The sequence below is a fragment of the Citrus sinensis genome, chromosome 7 (assembly GCF_022201045.2).
Source record: "Citrus sinensis cultivar Valencia sweet orange chromosome 7, DVS_A1.0, whole genome shotgun sequence".
NCBI classification, from domain to species: Eukaryota; Viridiplantae; Streptophyta; class Magnoliopsida; order Sapindales; family Rutaceae; genus Citrus; species Citrus sinensis.
In genome coordinates, this window is record NC_068562.1 from 21,491,288 (window position 1) to 21,506,355 (window position 15,068).

Consider the following 15,068-nt stretch of genomic DNA (forward strand, 5'->3'; position numbering starts at 1 on the left):
AATCCTCACTAATTGTTTAAACTTATGGCACAAAAGAACATGTTATGGACAATTTAGCCTTTTTATTTTTTATACTTATTATGAAAATAGTCAAATTAAAATTATGTTCAAATAACATTGATGATCAACAATAGTTAAGAGACTCATGTGAATGAAAGGATTTTAATTAATAATATTTTAATTTTTCTTTATTTTAATATTTCAAAAATAATGTGAATTATTGTAAATAATTTTCTTAAGACAATTAATAATTTCTCATAATTAAATTAAGGGAAGGAACTTATTATTCATGTAACAGTTTGTGAATTGAGGAGTAATGTCATGAGTTTTAGTTCCTTATGTAATTTATTTTATCCTTAAATTTTTGGGGGGAACGTTCATAAAAAAAAATTATAATCTTAACAATAATTAGGAGTAAGGGTGTTGTGAGATTAAATTTAGACAGTTATAACATTTAAGTTACAATACTAAAATTTTTGTTAAACATTAGTTGCTGTAGGTTAGAAGTTAAATTGATTTAATTTTAATTTGTATGATAAAAAATTATATTTTTATTTTGTTAAAATTATTATTTAAAAATTATATTTACGACATAACATTAACTTTTATTCTATAATTATAACTTTTTTTTATAACAATTGTAATTAAAAAATTGTAGTATATCAATATAAAAAAGGATATGAATTGAAGTTTACTAAAGAATAAAGACAGTCAACTTCATTAAGAGATAAATTGAAATTAACATTGCTTTTGCAGGAGGACAAATTCTCACTTCCAATGCACTTATTCGAGGGCTGTTCTGGTGCACACAGCTGCGCACTCTTATGGTGCACGACTGCACTTGTGTCTGCTCCCCATTAGAGAATGTAAGCCCTGCAGCTCAATTCTCCCAGTAGGAAGCTGACACGCACGCGATGCGCGCACTATATCATCATTCACACTTACATTGCACAATGATTTCCACCAAATACGAACGGTTATGTTTCTTCAGTAGTATCAGCATTATAACGACAGCATGACATTGTTGTCTAATCTAAATATTTTCACAAAACAAAACAAAATAAGAAAGGCTATACAGAATTTAGAAACCAAAAGAGTCACTAACAAGTCCTACTGTAAACTTTTCTTGGATCATTGCCTGCTCAAAAGTAGTAATAAAAAATTTTCTCAGTTCGGATTTTATCTAGGTGTAATGGTAGGGATGACTCCACTAACAAGATTGCTACCAGAGACATCTGATGAAACATATGGGTGCTTCAGCATTGAGGATGAAGACGGTGGAGTTTCTTCCTTTGATGTGTGTTCACTATTTATGAATTCAGGAGTTTTTGTATCAGACTCCGGCATCATATTCCATATGCTCTCGAGTTCTCTCATAACCTCCGACATTGAAGGTCTTGCATCTGTCTCATCTTGACAACATTTCAAGGCCAGTTTAATGAATTTCTCCACACATTCCGAAGGATAAGAACCCATATTCCCATCAATCACTGAGAACATCATACTAGATTGATACGCAATATTTACCTGATTTCAAATTAAATCATGCAAGACTATTATTGATTATAATTTTATGCGTTCAATCATAATTTTTTGAAGCAGTAAATTATACCGAACTTAAAAATACAAGGAATGATTAGTAAGGTAATACCTCTCGAACAATGTTTTTGCCATGGGAGATTGGCTGCATACCAGTCAAGAGTTCCAAAAATACCACTCCAAGGCTATACACATCACTCTTGTCGGTCAATTTATGAGTTAAGAAGTACTCTGGATCAAGATAACCCTGGAAAGATTATACAAGAGTTAGCATATTATTATCAATTAGCCAAACCATTTCTCTATTTGATGTATTATTTAATTGACAATGAATTTCAACTTCATTTTGAAGAAAGATTAACTGATGTGTCAACTAATTATTTGTACAAAGTGGCTATGCAGCAGCTTCTTCTCAGCAGTCCATCAAGATGATGTATGTCAAAGCATTTGTTATTGTGTTTGACCAAATAATTTTGGAACCACAAACTCATTACCCATTGCTAATAATTATTCTACAATTAATCATGTGCGCATGACAAAATTTCTAAAGGTTGACTTGTAGATCATATATATGTGGATACTGCTAATTGGGAGCAGAGATATGAATAAAATCAAATTATAATCCCTCATTTTGCTAACAACAAGCCTTACCGGAGTCCCCTTGACAACTGTGGATACATGAGCTGGTACAATTCCTTCAATATCAGGAACCGGTGCAAGTCGTGAAAGTCCAAAATCAGCAACCTTGGCTGTGAACTTATGGTCCAATAATATGTTGCTGGCCTTAATATCTCGGTGGAATACTGGAGGATCAGCTTCTGTATGCAGGTAGAGAATACCCCTGGATGAACCCAGGGCAATCGACAGTCTCATTGCAAATCCCAAAGGTTCTTTAGACTTAGCTGTCATATCATTTACATCAACCAGTTACTAGAGCTTACTATACTGGCATATTGAGTTACAAAAACATGAATATGTATGTCCTATTTAGTTCAGAATACTGTTGCAAGAAAAATTATATCTACTGTAGCAATTTTTTTAATTGCAATTTTAACTCCTCAGTGCAAGAAAAAGCAAATTCCACTGTGACGTATAACTGAAAAAATACCAGAAAGCTGATCCCTCAGAGTGCCATTTGACATAAACTCGTACACCAACATCTGCATGCAAAGCAACAAGACACATGAAGTTTTTTAAAATAAAATTCTCTAACACATTCAATAACAGAGAAAATGAAAATGAACAAATTTCCGCATATCTGTGACATTTTAGTAATATGGTACTGCTACTACAAAGTAAAATGAAGGATAATTATTTGACACTCATGAAAAGTATTTCATGAATTATGGGTTCAATACATCTTGTTTAGGTTTCATCTAAGTTCACCATGAAAGGATAAATATTATTAAAAAAATTTGCTGCATATACGTATGAACCAAAGTTCTAATCTCCGCATTACAGCAAGATAAATATTACTCCCAACTCAGTTAAATTTTATTTAGTGCTCCACTATCTGAAGTAAATAGCTTTACATCTTTAATATTTGCAATCTAATATTTTTAAAATTTTGGTCAGATGCATCAAATTCCTAAGTGGACACAAATTTATTTCTTACCTTCATTTATTTAGCACAAAATTAGTCAAGCATGGTGATGGCAAAAATCAATTTGATGGAAAATTGAAAAATAAATAAATAAATGTACAATTTGAGAGGAAGTACCTGTTCCCCTTCTTCATCACAGTATCCAACCAAAGATACAAGGTTCCGATGATGTAATCTTGACAAAAATTGTATTTCTGTTAAGAACTCCTTCTCTCCCTGCAAAGATCCCTCTTGGGCACGCTTCACAGCAACGACCGTGCCATCAGGAAGAATGCCTTTATAAACCTTTCCATACCCACCTTGGCCAATTTGAGTGGAGCTATTAAAATTGTTTGTAGCCAAGGCCATTTCCCCATAAGTGAAACTTCTCACACCATCAATTTTAATGGAGGTCTTAGATGCTGCACATGGTTAAAATACTAATTTTAAGATTTTAACACTTGACCAGCAAACTGCATGCATAAAGAATTTCTAACAGTTTATCATAAATAATGTTCTGGTTTATGAGTTCCAAAATGAAATTCTTCAAAATGAAACTTGGAAAAAGGAAACAAAAGACCTTTTGGAAATAGCATCCAGTTGAGACCAAATTTAATTTTGATCACAAGTTGTAAAAAACAGTTACAATGAAAGTAGTAGAAGACCTTAACTTTAGTGCCAAAGGATATAAATTAGAAACCAATGATTGAAATAAAATGGTTAACTTATGAAGAAAGATCAGACTTTGCGGACACATAAAAGTTGAGAGTTAGGACACCGGAGAGATGCAAGACACTCACAGTGACGTCTTCTTGAAATTGCGTGATAATTCTTCATATGTGCCCTGACGATAAGAAGTGAAACAATTGCTGATATGGTAACTGCACCTGCAATCGCCCCGAGAATTATGCCAGCCAGTGCAGCTTTGCTTATGCCAGAATTGCGAGATGGAGGAAACACTGTCACCAGCACAAACAAGTCATGCAACCATATTCATCATATACGTGGATACATTCAAAGAGTGATATGCCTGACCCAAACTTAATCTATGCTAAGGCCATCCCAACAACAATATGAATTTGGAACTGCCATTTTGGATATAACATAGCTCATGACACAATCTCCCACGAACCAAAAATCATCTAGAACTATGCAAAACCAATAGTTTGTTATTATGATAGCCCGTATAGCATTCCCACAATAAGTGCACCAAAGTGCTTTCTAAAAAGGTCATCAAGGCGAGGGAGCAGCCAAGGAAGGAAAAACCCACACTATGACATGCACACATTACTGAACAATGACAACTATATATATGCTTTAAAAATGTTCTTGAAAAAGGTAGGTTATTGTCTTGCAATTTTAGTAAAGAGGGCTTTTCATATCAATACTAATAGCATGGAGACTTAGGCAAAACAATCAGCTCAAACCTTAGAGCTGGGTATGTTTGCTACCCAGATAACACCATCATTAGCCACTTAACAAATTGTGAAAAATTAATTAATAACAATCAGTTCAGGTAAAACATATTAGATAAAGTTTCTGAGACAGACCATCCCTGTAAGGGCCCTGTAGAGTGAAGTTGATTAGTTCATAAGGGCCAAATATGTCACTATCAGGAATATTCCATCCTGTGAACATGCTTCTGATTCGTCCAACCTCACTAGCATTGAAAACATAAGAATTTCCACTGCTATTATCATATACAGGAAAAAGCTTCAAGTACATTTTAAGTCGAGGTCCCTTTTCCCAGCGAAATGAATCAATATCCAGTTGATAAAGATTCAATTTGAGACCAGAGGTCATATACTCCTCAAACAAATTCTTATATGCAGGGAAGTATGACAATCCAGGACTTTTTAGCCGGTATCCGACCAGCAGAGGGGCAGCACAGAAACAACGTATGGGGGAAGTTGGTGAATATTCATAATCAGTTGGGCATGATTGAGCACGACAGTCAAGAGTGGAGTTTGTTGATCTATCAATTTCATTGTCATCATCACTGTGAGATCCACAAAATTGCTCCGCATTGGTGTTCAAACAAAAGGGATTTCCTCGTAGCCTGTGCATTATTAAAAGCATGTAGTCTGTTAGACCTTCAAGCTGTAAAATTAAACAAAAAAGTTTCTCACTATCATCATCAATATCATTAGCTGCATTCGTTATCATAGGCTCATCTTTCTTAAGGAGTTACATATGTGAAATTAAATTTCATAGCATACAAAGATATGTTGTGTATCAAAGTAGATCCATATTGAACTTTTTTAGAGTATAAAATAGGAAGCAAAGGCAAAGACAAACCGGACAGTGACATTGGGAGGGATGTTAAAACTGCCCGAAATATTTGTAAGATTATTGTTCTGAAAATCCCTGCAAGAGAAGACAGCGCAGATAAGATAATTTAGCCAAATCAAGAACAGGACGCTGAAGTATGGAATATTACCCAGAAAGCTGTTGCTCTTTTGAGCTCAAATGTGTTGAAATTAGAAAAGGAAATAAACCTTTTTCCCCCTAGCATGATGCTTTTTTACCATTACATGAGAACACAAGCATGTAGACAAGCCACCGCGCATGCACACACACAAAATTAGCCAGAGAAACGTGTAATTTCACCACTGTAGGTCTTACAATATAAATGTCTCAGTTGCGTTTAAAGTCCTGCTCTGCCAAATGGAGGATGGAATGGAGCCACTAAGTGAATTATTTGCTATGAACCTGCCATAAGAAAAAGCTAGTTACTTTGTTACAATATTTCAATTGAATCGCTATTGGTCACATTCTAGCAACTTCAGATACTTGTGTTCATAGACTGAGACCAGGGAAGTCAATATGATAACTTAAAATAATATTTCACAAACCACAACAGAATGAATGCAAGAAAAAGCACTTAGGCGAATGCTCACAATCTCTGCAGACGAGGAAGACCTGAAAAGTTGGACGGAATTGTTCCTGTGAGCTTGTTGTTGGATAGCTTGCTGCAGATATAGATCGGAAATAGCATCGAAACGTACTTTAGTCATCAGCAATAGTATACAGAATTTTCTACAACTTAAAATTGATTATTAATAAAACATCTAAAATTTATCCTACAGAAAAATGCCAACAACACAAGATTGTGTATTATTTGCAAGATGGAGAATCTTACATGGTTGTGATATTCAAAGAGAGCCTGCCCGGAGGTATAGATCCATTTAGTTGGTTTGAACTTAAGTCTCTGACATTAATCAAGTATAAAGAAAAAATAAAATACCAATGAAGTTGCACATTTATAATTGGAAAGCCCATGCTTCACCATGGAGAAAATGACTAAGGAACACCATACTTACAGATAACCAAGGTTTGGTATCCGGCTCAGATCAGGCATTGGCCCTTGCAAGCTGCAATTTCTGAGACTCCTGACAAATCCAACAGAGAAATAGCCAATTTGTTTAATAGAAAATTTATCTATTACAATCAAGAGCATGCTTCTTAATTGTCATCAATCCTATAAAGATTCTAAGACCGTGGATTGTCAATTATGCAAATTAAAGAATTTACAACTCCATTCAGGCTGACTCTTTACTTCAAAATAAAGCATTTAAACAACAATGGATTAAAAATTGTGAATCTAGTTCTTAAAGGTTTACTTAGTGGACTCCATGTCTGGAAATTGCAATCAGATGCAGTAATGCCACTATCTACGGTTAAGCTACTGAATGCCCGAGTTGTAAGAACATTTCCAATTGTAGTCCACAGATAATGAACGAAGCATTAGAAATTTGTTTCAAAGAATATGCATACACTGTGTCCATTTTTCATTGTACTTATTTTGACCAACTTTTCCTATTTAGTTTCATTTTGCATCTTAAAGATTGTGAGGTCATAATACTTTCAGCCTTACAACTCAACACTTGCATCTTAAACCTAAGTGAAACAGAGAGGTCTGGATGTTGGTTAAGCTCAATGCTCTTGATCTACTTGCAAACAAGAGAAAAGATTTAGCATTTACAATTTCAACAATTTGGACATGTTGCTGTAAGAAGCCGGTATTGTAGTCCCTTCAAAGTTGTTGTTATCAAGTTGTCTGCAAAAGAAAGAAAGATAGCAACGTTAAGAAACTTGTCAAAATTTTGCTCATATAATGAATAAAAGATATATATATATAAACCTTTGAATACATCTAAATTTTCAGCTTAACTTTCTACGATCTCCTCCCTTTAAAGCTCTCCCACCACTTCATCATTTACAAAATGAGTAGTAAGTCATTTCCTTCAATTTTGGAGATATATATATACAAACCTTTGAATACATCTAAATTTTCAGCTTAACTTTCTACGATCTCCTCCCTTTAAACCTCTCCCACCACTTCATCATTTACAAAATGTGTAGTAGCCCAAGTCATTTTGGAGATATCACTCATTTTCACAACCACCCTCTTGGATTCAAGAAGCAACTGAAGGCCACAACTGGCTATATATTCTAGAAACAAAGTGAATATTTATAGATTTATCACCATTGTATTCATCATCTACACTTATTACACCCTTCATTTTTTCCTTCCAAGTATGACTCTTCAAGTGCTCCTTTCTCTTATAGTAGTTTTTAATTTATTTATCCATTTTTTGTTTTAGAAATGCTAGGTCCACTATTTCATATTAAGTATTTCTACTTTTAATTGATAACTCTTTTCATCCTGCGATTAATGCATAAGTACTGTTATTATTGGAACGAGTTGAGTTACAATTTCGATTGGTGAAAGAGAAATGCCATGATTTAATTCAAGAAATTTATCAATTGCAGTAAATTTAAAAATACTTAGGCTACAGAGTTCACATTTGTATGCTAAAAGCATAAATCAAGACATCTGAACATTCTAGGAAACTTTTGTAATAATAAGTTTAATTCGAGAAGAAAAAACAAACAAACAAAACAAATCCACAAACACAAAGAGCTAAATAAGGTAAATTTTACATTTTAAAGGATATAAAAATCCTACTACTTCCAGGGAAGTAAGAGAACATACAGGATCAGTAATTTTGGCAATTCGGAGAGCTCTGGTGGAAGATACCCTGTTAAGTTGTTATTGTCAAGAAGCCTGCAAAGATTCACTTAGTTAACAAGGAATAGAAATGAACTACAATGAAACAAAAGTTGAAGACTCTTGAAAATCTCAATTATATTAAAAATAAATGACGCTGAAAATAGTAGAAAGTTATCAACAATCAACTTACATATGAACAAGACTTGGCAATCTGGAGAGTTCAGGTGGGATTTGCCCACTAATTGAATTGTTGTTCATGTGGCTATTCAAGAAGAAGAAAATAAAAAGGAATAAGAACACCAAAAAAAAAAAAAAAGATGGTAAAACAGCTAGACAAGCAACCAGCGGTTTTTGGACATGTAGCATCAGAAAACTCTCACAAATGCCTGGTTTTGTTCAAGTTTGCAAATGATTTAGGAAGTGATCCAGATATGTAATTCTGGTCAATTTGTATTCTGTCCAACTTTGGAAGATATCCCAGCTCTTCAGGCAAGGATCCTGTTAATTCGTTTCCATTCAGGAGTCTGGAAACAAAGAATATCAAATTATATAGTGTCTGAGATGTCAAAATATGACCAAAATACAAAAGCAACAACTCCACACAAAATTAGTCCAGATATTAATATAGATAACACATGCAGTTCAGAAAAAAGTTGAACTCCCATGAAATATCTAACAATGAAAATATAGATGTATCTTAATAGCATCAAAATAGACAAATAAAACAATATTTCAAAAATCAAATGGAGCCTCAAGCCAGGCCAGGAAAAAGCAACCAAACTTACAAGAGTTCCAAAGATTTGATGTTTCCTATTTCCTTTGGTATACTCCCGCTTATTTTGTTCCACATGAAATCCCTTTAACATGGATAGAGCAAACTATATCAGAAGGAAATGAAATTATTTAAAACAGATAGAGGGTTCGTTTTAGCATAATGTTAATGTTCATAATAAATTAAGCCTCACAATATTGTCAAATAAGATAAGCGTCCAATCTCTGGTGATAAGTTTCCCGACAGATTCAAGTTCAAAAGTTGCCTGCAAAGAACACAACATTAATTGAGCTCTATGAAAAAAAAAAATGTAAAGAGCTATCAGTAGGTAAGTTTAGTAGATTATTCATTAGGCATCCAAAAGTTAATCAATTAATCTCTGAATATGTTGGTGAAGATTCTGTGCAAAAAATGAGCCTCTTGCTGTTTCTATGTCCAATATCCTAACTGAATGTGTGACCCACTTTTGCTTTAATATTAAGAGAGCAGCAACAAGAATTATTACACGAAAGTTGTGTCATGTGTGCAAGTGACAGACAATACATCAAACAGCCATGTTATCAAAAATTAGAAAAAGGCTGAAATTGTACAATTCTCGAAGATGTAGATAGCCATCATCCATTGTTGTATTGAAGCACAAAACTCCAGTCCAATTTGACGTACATGGGTCTCCTCGATTCCAGTTACTCAATTTGCTATAGTCATCAACCAAACTTTTCTTGATGCTACGCAATGCACTCACTGCAAATTGATGCAAGTGTTAATCAACAACAACCCCCCTCCAAAAAACAAAAATCATAAATTTCATTGCTACTACATTCTTGATTAAAAACTACTTCCATCATCAATAGACCAACTACTAGAGAGCAACACAAGCAATGAATAAACCTTATAACATAAAAAGTAGAATTGGGCAAAAGCAAAATTAATCACCTTCAATGGGGTCGGTTATGGAATCATCATCTGCAGCTACAACAATTTTTGAAGAAGACCAACACAAGCACAAGAACAAGAACAGAACAGCTCCTCTCGACGAAAACATCTTTGTCTTTGAAGTATCTGGTCGAATTCAGTGTCTGAAAACAAGGAAAAACGAGTAACAGAATAATTCAAAGGCCAGACCCATATAAACAAAACAAATAGCTCCAAGCACTTACAAACAAATAAAAAAAGACAAAGAGAATTATACTTTGCAGTTCTATAAAGCTTTCATAAAAAGGTTAATAAACTAGAGACAGATTAACTGTTACCCGAAGAAAAAAGAAAAAAGAAAAGAGAGACAGATTAAGTGAATTCTTGAGCTATAAGCTTGTGCATGCAGATATAGGAATAGCAGAGCTGATGTGGTTGTTGTTTTTAGTACAATTCTGACCCAGTCGCCATGACGAATGCTGCAATTAATATAGATACAGATCATAAAATCATAATTTGTAATTGATAGAATGATTGATGGCCACCTTTTTCTTTTTTCTTTCAGTTAATTATTTATATAGCGCAAATTTTCGGGAAATGGAATATTAAATTATACGAAGCTTTTAAATCTTAATCGATGGGTATTGGTCTTGACTTTCTGGGCGTTTTGATTTTTGATTTCGACATAGAAATATTTATTTATTATTTATTACTTTCATTTTTTAAAATGGAGAGACCCAACCTCAACCACCTCAACCACCCCAATGCCGATGGCCATGAGTGCGACTGCGAGGGAGATTTCAAAAAGCAAATTGTAAGCAAATGATGACGAAAGTGAAACGCAGGATATATAACGGAGGCCTTTGAGCGAATACTTCAATGTGTACTTTTCTTGGGGGTTAAATCGGGGGTACCCCTGTTGTTTTACTTTATTGCAAAAAAAAAAATCATATTATTTTATTTTTTCGAAAGCTTAAAAAATATCTCCATCGACCCTCCAAAGTTGATTGCCATTTTAACCTTGACAATAGAGGAGACAATTAACCCGTTAGGTCGATTTTACCCAAAAATTGAATCAAATAAATGCGATAGGTTCAAGAGGTTATAAACCAAATGAGAACCAAATTTAGGGACTCGGTTGGATATAGAGAATTAATATTTTTTTAATATTAGCCAAAAAAATTTCACCTAAATTTGATATTTTTTTAATCCAACTTAATTGTAATCCCAAGTCATTTATATTTTAGGCAAAAATACTAATATAAAATAATCTTATTACCATAAAGTATTATTATTATATAAATAATTTTTTCTTTTTAAATTAAACATTGAACCGATCGGATTTTCAATTTAGTTCGGTTCGATTCAAACTAAACTAAATATCTATCCTTACTTGACATACCTTCACAAGAGAGTAAAAAGATCCAAAAAGTGATTTATTTAAAAAAAAAAGTATTTAATCGCTGAATTTTCACTGAGATATCATCACAATTAACGTACTTGACCAGTGTATGTGGGACAAGTTGTCAATAATAAAATCTGTCAGGCAGTCAAGATGACAAAAATACCTAGGGTTTCAATTTTACTCATATGAATAGTAAGAAAATTTGTAGTCAAGGTATGTTTTTGTTAGTCACTTATTGGCCTAGTAAATGGTTAATCACTGCCAAAAGGTTCAAGTTTTCTCATGTGATTATAAATTCAGAGTAAACTTTCCATCTTTTATTGGAGTAGATTTTTCGAACTAAACTTCATATAAAATACATATGTTGAGTCAGGTCTCAACAAATTTCTGATCATAATACCGTGGAATTAAATTTGTGTAGTAATATATTTAAAAATTTTAAAAAAAGACCTTGTCATCTTTTGGTGACACTATCTTCATCCTAACAAGAGGTATAAATGGAGACTTTTTTAGAATATTATTAATAGATAACATATCAGTTCATTTGTTATTTTTGTAAGAAACTTAATATTTTACAAGATACGCGTGTGAAATTTGCATTAGGTGACCTAAACCAAGCAAATTTTGTAAAGACAAGTAACTGAGGAGGATTAATTAGTTTACTAATTCAGGCGTCAATATTAGTGGTTTGATTTGTATGGACGTCAAACTTATCCACTTGATTTTATTCTATTACCATTAACACAATTATCTTATTGATTAATTATGAAATTCTAATTGATTGCGTAATCAGCTTGTAAGACCAGTTCTATATATGTTGATGATTGTTTTCCTTCAATGCATGCGTGGATTAGAAGTCAACATTATCCAATTATCGATAATTTTAGTTAGTCACACCGTCACCAAGAAAGCTGCTTAAAAACTATTTGATCAAGTCCCAGAGTAAATTTTGAGAAATAAACACGTGTATTTTAATTTAGCTTTTTGTCTTGTTATGCAAATCTTGTTATTTATTATGACTCCTTTTATTTACAAATGTTATTAAAATTGTCAAAAGAGAAGGGTGTAAAATGTAATATCACCATGTAAAAATGACAAGTAATTGGATGGTATTTTTACCCCACTATTTTTGTAAATTCATTTCATATCTAAGGGCGCATGTAAAAGTTTAATTCACTAGGACAAAGTTATAACAAAAATTAATAATTTATAAGATTGACTGCGATATCAAAATTTCTTCATAAATTTACCCCACCCAAACAAAGTTTTCTTAACAATTAATATCAAAATAAGGGAAATTTTTGTTGAGCGTGGTCAATTGTCCATTCTAGGATTTGATCCACCCCAGCACATATCAAGAAAATATTTACAATAAGTTCACATTATTTTTTGAAAATTCAAATACAGAAGAAGTTTGAAAAATTAATTATTTAAATCTCATTATCTATTTTTTTGTGACTAAGAATTTTTTATTATATTTGATCTCAAAGATTACTTTAACATAAATTTAAATTAATCTTATATAATCAGATATTATTAGAAGACCCTAACAAAAAAAATTATAAAAAGGATTTGATTAATTAATTGTTTAAACTACTCGTTGATTTGTTTTTTCTTTAAAAAAAATGAAGTGTTGTAATTTTTTTTTTAAAACTGAGGTGGGTTAACAAATTAAAAATAATATTATGTAAATATCCACATCCCAAGAAATTAACAAGTTCAAGTTTGCTTTTATTATCTATGATGTTTCGTTTTATGTCTTATTAATCTTGTCATGTTTTCATTCAATTTCTTTCTTTGATGAAAAGTTATATAAGGGGTTTTAAAAATCATTTTTTTTTTCTTTTGTACAATATAGTGTGTTTGATGTATCACACTAGCCTATATGAAGTTAAAAGGATTGGAGTGGATTGTAGCTGGAGTTTGCTCAACTGATAAATTTTTAGATTGTATAAAAAGTTTGAAGTGCGAACCTACTTCCATAGGTGAAGAGAGAATTTAAATTCCGCTTATCTAATATATTTTTATAGTAGACTCGAAGTGTGTTTGGGATTAAGTTGGACAACTGTAACTTAAAAGGTATAACACTAAAGTGTTTGGTAAACGCTAACTATCGTTACTTAAAAGTTATGTTCATATGATTTTTCACTTGTATCATAAAAAATCTATTATATCTTTAATATTATTTTCAAAATTATTATTTAAAATTTATATTTATTATTAATTATTAAATTTTATTTCATAGCTATAATTTTTTTCTTACAGCAGCTGTAGTTTAAAAGTTACAGTTTCTCAATTTCAAACATGACGTTTAATGCATTTTATGGCACTATATTGAATTTAAGGAATTGGGATCAATTTAGGATCTACTCCTTTGTTTAGGAATTGATTAATGATATTTAGTAGACATCCGCTTTTGCGGCACCCCAGGGGGGGGGGGGAAAGCCCGAGTAGTTAATTTTATACAAACTTAGCCAATGCCTAGAGGCAAGTATAAAGAAACGGGTAATTTTTAAAAACTTCCCCTGAGGTTTGGACTTGTTACAAGTAGATGACGAGAATTTGTTTATTTGTAAAAAACCCCCTACCGTCAATTAACTTTAACATTGACCGTTAGTTGACTATGCAAAGACAATATTACCCTTAACAATAATTTATAGACGGAAATAACTAAAAAAAAATAAAATTGTTGGCTATTTTACCCTCTTTAAATTATTGATATTTTCTTAAAGTTCCTACAAGAAAGATAAAATTAAAAATTTTAAAAATCTTCTTTAAATTATTGATATTTTCTTAAAGTTTCTACAAAAAAGATAAAATTAAAAACTTGAAAATGAAATAGTTATAATCTTTACCTATGATATTGTAAATCTTTGGAATTGACAAGGATAAAATTGTCAAAAAAAAGGGTTTGTGCTTTTCACGCCAACAATTTTAATTTTTTTTTAGTTATTTTCGTCTACAAATTATTATTAAAGGTAATATTATCTTTGAACAGTCAACTAACGGTCAATGTTAAAGTTAACTGACAGTAGGAGATTTTTTACAAATAAATAAATTCTCACCATCTACCTGCAACAAACCCAAACCTCAGGGGAGATTTTTAAAAATTACCCATAAAGAAACTGGGACTGATGAGCCTTGGAACAAAATCGAAACCAATTGGAATATTTGAGCTAAAGGATCCAGCTATTTTGTAACTGGTGTTTGGCACCTCTATTTTGTCATTTAGTGATTTAACCATTAGACCTAACCAGAGTTGCATAACGGCCTAGATGGCTATGGAATTTGCCATCCCTATTGTCTGCTAAAAATTCAGAAAAGGCAGAGGTTTCTAAATGTTGATATATGTGTCCGAATTGTTTCAAATTTTTCACTTTAAATCCATTGGCCTAGTTGGACTTTGGAATGAGTGCTGCTACATGGACAGCAATGTAATCTTATGTAGAAATTCCAAAATACATGAAAATTAACATGGGTTAATAAACACATTTTATAACATAATATCTATTTAATATACAATAAATTATTTGAATATATCAGTTAAAAAGGAATACTTAACAAAAATATATTAATTTGTCAATAATAATAATAATAATAATAATAATAATGTATGACCAAAATAAACATGTGTGCTAAATTAAATGTTTCTAATAATATTATTAACGAAAATGTCTCAAAATTCTTAAATTGTATTTAATTAAATATTTTTTATTCTAATATTATATCTTCATCTATAGAGTAACTGAACTTCATCACACTTCTTTCTTTATTCGTAATTAGCAGTTTAGCACTTGCAAACTTCATCCTCCATCTTTTTATTTATTCTTTTCATAAACTC

At 32.0% G+C, this 15,068-nt stretch overlaps 1 protein-coding gene across 3 annotated transcripts; it reads right to left on the bottom strand.

The window, feature by feature from the left end:
• Positions 1-957: 957 nt before the first annotated feature.
• On the bottom strand, positions 958-10,482 carry LOC102624708 (probable LRR receptor-like serine/threonine-protein kinase At1g06840). Of its 3 annotated transcripts, none has more exons than XM_006464899.4 (21): positions 10,100-10,482; positions 9,844-9,986; positions 9,501-9,651; positions 9,104-9,175; positions 8,924-8,995; positions 8,519-8,662; positions 8,329-8,400; positions 8,121-8,192; positions 7,107-7,181; positions 6,445-6,513; positions 6,264-6,332; positions 6,022-6,093; positions 5,747-5,833; positions 5,420-5,488; positions 4,672-5,180; positions 3,922-4,080; positions 3,260-3,543; positions 2,648-2,699; positions 2,191-2,441; positions 1,652-1,786; positions 958-1,527 (listed from the first exon to the last, which is right to left on the bottom strand). In XM_006464899.4, the coding sequence occupies exons 2-21, from the start codon at positions 9,950-9,952 to the stop codon at positions 1,180-1,182; spliced, it is 2,871 nt and encodes a 956-aa protein (XP_006464962.1). In that variant the 5' UTR covers positions 9,953-9,986; positions 10,100-10,482; the 3' UTR covers positions 958-1,179. The 3 variants fall into 3 exon arrangements, with proteins under 3 accessions (XP_006464962.1, XP_006464961.1, XP_006464963.1); XM_006464898.4 differs by having other exon boundaries at positions 10,161-10,481; XM_006464900.4 differs by lacking the exons at positions 9,844-9,986; positions 10,100-10,482 and having other exon boundaries at positions 8,924-9,016; positions 9,501-9,578.
• Positions 10,483-15,068: the final 4,586 nt, after the last annotated feature.

Excerpts from the sequence above, each read along its gene's own strand:
- LOC102624708 (XM_006464899.4), bottom strand. The coding sequence starts at position 9,952 with ATGTTTTCGTCGAGAGGAGCTGTTCTGTTCTTGTTCTTGTGCTTGTGT. Across the intron at positions 9,652-9,843 it reads CATAACCGACCCCATTGAAG|TGAGTGCATTGCGTAGCATC; the intron begins GTGATTAATTTT and ends ATCAATTTGCAG. Across the intron at positions 6,333-6,444 it reads ATACCAAACCTTGGTTATCT|AGACTTAAGTTCAAACCAAC; the intron begins GTAAGTATGGTG and ends GATTAATGTCAG.